General features: G+C 47.5%; 2 protein-coding genes across 2 annotated transcripts; one reads left to right on the top strand and one right to left on the bottom strand.

Annotated features, from left to right (window-relative positions):
- Positions 1 to 1,655: 1,655 nt before the first annotated feature.
- Positions 1,656 to 2,501, top strand: N7457_004687 (uncharacterized protein). The gene is made up of 2 exons (XM_057175732.1): positions 1,656 to 2,243; positions 2,301 to 2,501. The coding sequence occupies exon 1, from the start codon at positions 1,671 to 1,673 to the stop codon at positions 2,241 to 2,243; it is 573 nt and encodes a 190-aa protein (XP_057032779.1). The 5' UTR covers positions 1,656 to 1,670; the 3' UTR covers positions 2,301 to 2,501.
- A 3-nt stretch (positions 2,502 to 2,504) lies between these two features.
- On the bottom strand, positions 2,505 to 3,483 carry N7457_004686 (uncharacterized protein). The gene is made up of 2 exons (XM_057175731.1): positions 3,270 to 3,483; positions 2,505 to 3,199 (listed from the first exon to the last, which is right to left on the bottom strand). The coding sequence occupies exons 1-2, from the start codon at positions 3,399 to 3,401 to the stop codon at positions 2,552 to 2,554; spliced, it is 780 nt and encodes a 259-aa protein (XP_057032778.1). The 5' UTR covers positions 3,402 to 3,483; the 3' UTR covers positions 2,505 to 2,551.
- Positions 3,484 to 3,834: the final 351 nt, after the last annotated feature.

The following is a 3,834-nucleotide window of genomic DNA, read 5'->3' as shown; positions in this document are numbered from 1 at the left end:
TATCTACTATAGCGGCACTAGAGGAAGCTAAACTCTAGTTCTTACTATAGCTTAGGACTACCGACGAAACCTACCTACTTACCTACCGGATAGACCCTCCCCTAATTATAAAGGGACGTAGTACTAATACTACCTAGGCCCGGAAAACGAAGGTCTAACGCCTAGGATATCTCCTATCCTAGATCCCCCGCCCGGTCCTTTACGGGCTATACTATACCCTAGGTTACCGCGTAGACCCTATAGATTACGCCGATAAGGATACCGCGGCTAATAACTTTAAGGAGTAGTAGGGAACCCTACCCGCGATAGATATTATAGTCTTTACTAACGGATCGGAATAATACCTAAAGGGTATCCGATACGTCGGCTACGGATACGCTATCTACTTAGACGGGACTAAGGTCGCCGACGGGTATAGCGCTATATATAGCTAATCCTATATCTTCGATACCGAAGCGATCGGAGCGTAGAAGGGCCTAGAGAAAGTAATAGAGATCCTACCTATAGGTAAGATCTAGCTATATATTAATAGTACCTCGGTTATTTAGGGCCTATAGGGTAACGCCCCGCCTACCTTATAGTAGGCCTTCCTATTATACTATAAGGCTATATCGCGACGCGATATTACTATACGCTAGTCTCCCGGATATACGGGTATTAAGGGTAATAAGGCCGCTAATAAACTCGCTAACTACGGAGCCTAGTATAGGCCCTAGGGCCTAGGCCCTAAGGCCTAGCCTATAATTAGCGGTATCCGGTCTATATACTAGGCCCTATAGAACGAAGCCCGCTACGACTAATAGTATAAAGCCTCCTCGAAGCTATCCGCCTAGTATTAGCGATAAGGCGGACTATATAAGATTAAGGACCTTCTAGAAATTAACCTTAGGCGGCCTATCCTCTATCGCTAGCTAGTACTAAGGTCCTCGTACGGGGATTTCTACTAGTACTACCGGAAGTTCCGGTATAAAGACGCTAAACTTACCTACTCCTACGGGCGAGTTAAAACCCTAGAATATATCGCGATCTATATAAGGGTATACCGTACCTTCTAAGACTAGCCTAATAAGCCCCTACTCCCTCCTACCTATAAGGAGGAGGTAGTCACGTACCTTAAGGGACTCGGCCCTTCCGAGTTTAGCGAGCTACTCTATATTACTAGCTTCTACACTAGGATCTATACCTAGTAGCGAGTAGTCATACTAATAAAACCCTACCCCTCGGGCCTAATAAGCCCTCCTACTCTCACTATACCCTCTCCTATATCTCACTCACCTACCCTCGTCACTCCCTACTAGCACCTAACACCCACGAACCTCTAGGCATCCGGGCGCGAACGGATAGGGGTCGTACCCCTAAGCCGCCGCCCTAGGACCCACTATACACGTAATAAAAGAGCTTAGCTCGTACCCACCCGGTAGGAAACCCTACTATCGATAGACCCCTATACCTATCTTAACCGGCGGAGAAGGACGAGTAGCTAACTAGAGCCGCACGGGCTTATCATATAAGAAGGAGTTGCTTTCTATAGGCGCACAGATATGTACTTAATTCTATAGCTTAGCACGTCCTAATACCCTAAGGGAGGTAGCAGGACCACGAGCTACGCTCGCGGTCCGCCGGACGTTAATTAATACAACAACAACAATAACAACAACGACTACGCCGTGATGGGTGGCGCCGCTACCTATTTGTTAAGTCCGGATCCGAGTCGAAGGACTGAAGACGTTGATCTAGTCATTCATGTTGACCATCGTATGATCACCGCCGATCGCCTTACAGCGCAGCTCTTCACATCCTTCCCGACCGACTTCGAAAGAGTCAGCCAGTTCGGCCACACCATTCCGGCATACAAGCTTCGTCGACCTGGAGTAGCAGCTCAGTTGGTGGAGCTGGAAGTGTTTGACCACAGAACTTGGCCGCAACGTCCCCAGTACAACATCCAGGTAGCTACACGGAGGACACTAAATATCAATGGTCGAGGGGTCAAACTCTTTGGCCCTGAATGGATCCTGCGGGAAAAAATTTTGTCCCAGTATCAGCGCCAAGGTAGTGCCAAAGAAACAACCGATATTCGTGATATTATCAATATGATCCCATTAGCTGTGCGAGGCAGACCAGAGCTCGACTTCAATCAAAACCAGGAGTTACAAACCGCCCTAGCAAATCTTTTGCAAAAGCGACCAGCCTTGGCTCAGACTTTGAAGGCAAAGATCAAATGCAGCACTATTCTCCAAAATTAGTAAGTTATTCTACCAACCTCTTCGAGCTGACTGATAACTGAGCGTTGGAAATCTAAGGCAGGACCCTTCTTCAACCAATCGTCGAGGTCATAGGCTATATATGATAGCCTTTTGAGGCATCAAAAAAAGGCTGCCGATACTACTGAAACGCGCTACCGAAGAACACTGAAAGGACATATATTTACGATTTGACCGAACCTAGGTGAATGTAGTTTGTCTATGTGTGCGGTAGATTATATGAATTGCTATACTAAAATATTTCCCTGGCAAAAATACACCGCGTAGTTATATTTGAATGTGCGCCACTATCAAAGAGGACTACCCCTCATATCTATTGGCATCTCTTTTCCAGAGCCGAGACGTTTTGAAATGCGCCGATCAATGGGACCGAAATTGGCCTCATGGATTCGACCAAAGTTGTGACTATACCAGTCCACTGCTTGTTTATCCGGACACATATCGAGGATATCGTTGTCAACCTCTAGGTACCCTGTCATCAGAGATACCCAAGACCTCAGTGATTCGCCCCACGCAGAAAAGCCAGCGTCTGTTTCTTCTTCGATCGCAGCCTTAACAAAGCTTTCCACTAGTGCCTCTTCCAGTGGATAGTACAGACTGCTATAACTTTGAAACCGCGTTGTCTGCGCTGTATCTCCTATTCTAGTCGAAGAGTGGGGGGTATCTTCTTGGAGAACATGCGCAAAGGAGTTCGGAATCAGGTACACCTGCAAGGCTTTTTCTGCTGGATCACCCTGTGGATAATCAAATACTGCACAAGACCGGTCCAAGCGTTTGTAGCCAGCATTTATGTCCTCCAAAACCTGCTGCGGGTTTGGATGGTCCTCCATGATTTCGGGAGCAGGGGCGCGATTTGGAACACTTCGGTTGAATCCTGCGCTCTCAAGCCTTTCAATAGCGTCTGTGTAGTCATCGTCCCGCACCACAACCATGGGGGCCTACAGTGATAGGAATATCGTTAGCAAGAAAAAGGACGGTTTAAAATTTACTACTCAAGGTACAATTTACCCCAACGGCGATGGGTACTCCCAGATACCACATTGCGAGCGCCCCCCAAGGAATCACAGTGAGAGGTTGAAGTGTTTTGCGAAGTCTCAGGGAGAGCCTATCAGGCTCGGTCTGTCTCGGGCGCCTAAACATATCTGTAGTGGGATAGTGGGAAACCCAATTCTGTCTGGTCTCTCTCGATCGGATGTGATGCTTTCCGCGAAACAAACAATATCATATGATCAAGGAGAGGAGGTAAAGAGGATGGCAGAATCTAAGAGGTTGTGGCGTAGACCAGGTTGAGCAGCCTACGTTCCACTATTGGTCAGGTCAGGTGAGGTCAGGTGATTTTAGACCTCCGCAATGGGCCTGGTTGGGCCCGGACCTCAGGCCCATAGCCCAACCAGCAGTGGGCTATAGGCCCTACCTTCGAAGCCTAACCAAGCCTATGGCCCATTATAGGGGCCTTATAGGCCCCTATTAAAGCCTATTTATATATATAAATAGGGGATTGTTAATCTGACTATCCCTACTCCTAATCTGACTACCCCTGCCTGAATCTTCAGGTATTGATGCCTAATAGTGC

The sequence above is a fragment of the Penicillium paradoxum genome (genome assembly GCF_028828445.1).
Source record: "Penicillium paradoxum strain IBT 22861 chromosome Unknown utg000004l_segment0_segment0, whole genome shotgun sequence".
Classification (NCBI taxonomy): Eukaryota; Fungi; Ascomycota; class Eurotiomycetes; order Eurotiales; family Aspergillaceae; genus Penicillium; species Penicillium paradoxum.
Note: the sequence above shows the minus strand (reverse complement) of the source record. Positions and strands in the feature narration are given on the sequence as shown.

Bases quoted from the DNA above. Each gene is read 5' to 3' on its own strand.
- N7457_004687 (XM_057175732.1), top strand. From the start codon at position 1,671: ATGGGTGGCGCCGCTACCTATTTGTTAAGTCCGGATCCGAGTCGAAGG.
- N7457_004686 (XM_057175731.1), bottom strand. From the start codon at position 3,401: ATGTTTAGGCGCCCGAGACAGACCGAGCCTGATAGGCTCTCCCTGAGA. The intron at 3,200-3,269 runs GTAAATTGTACC...CTATCACTGTAG, and splicing joins GAGTACCCATCGCCGTTGGG to GCCCCCATGGTTGTGGTGCG.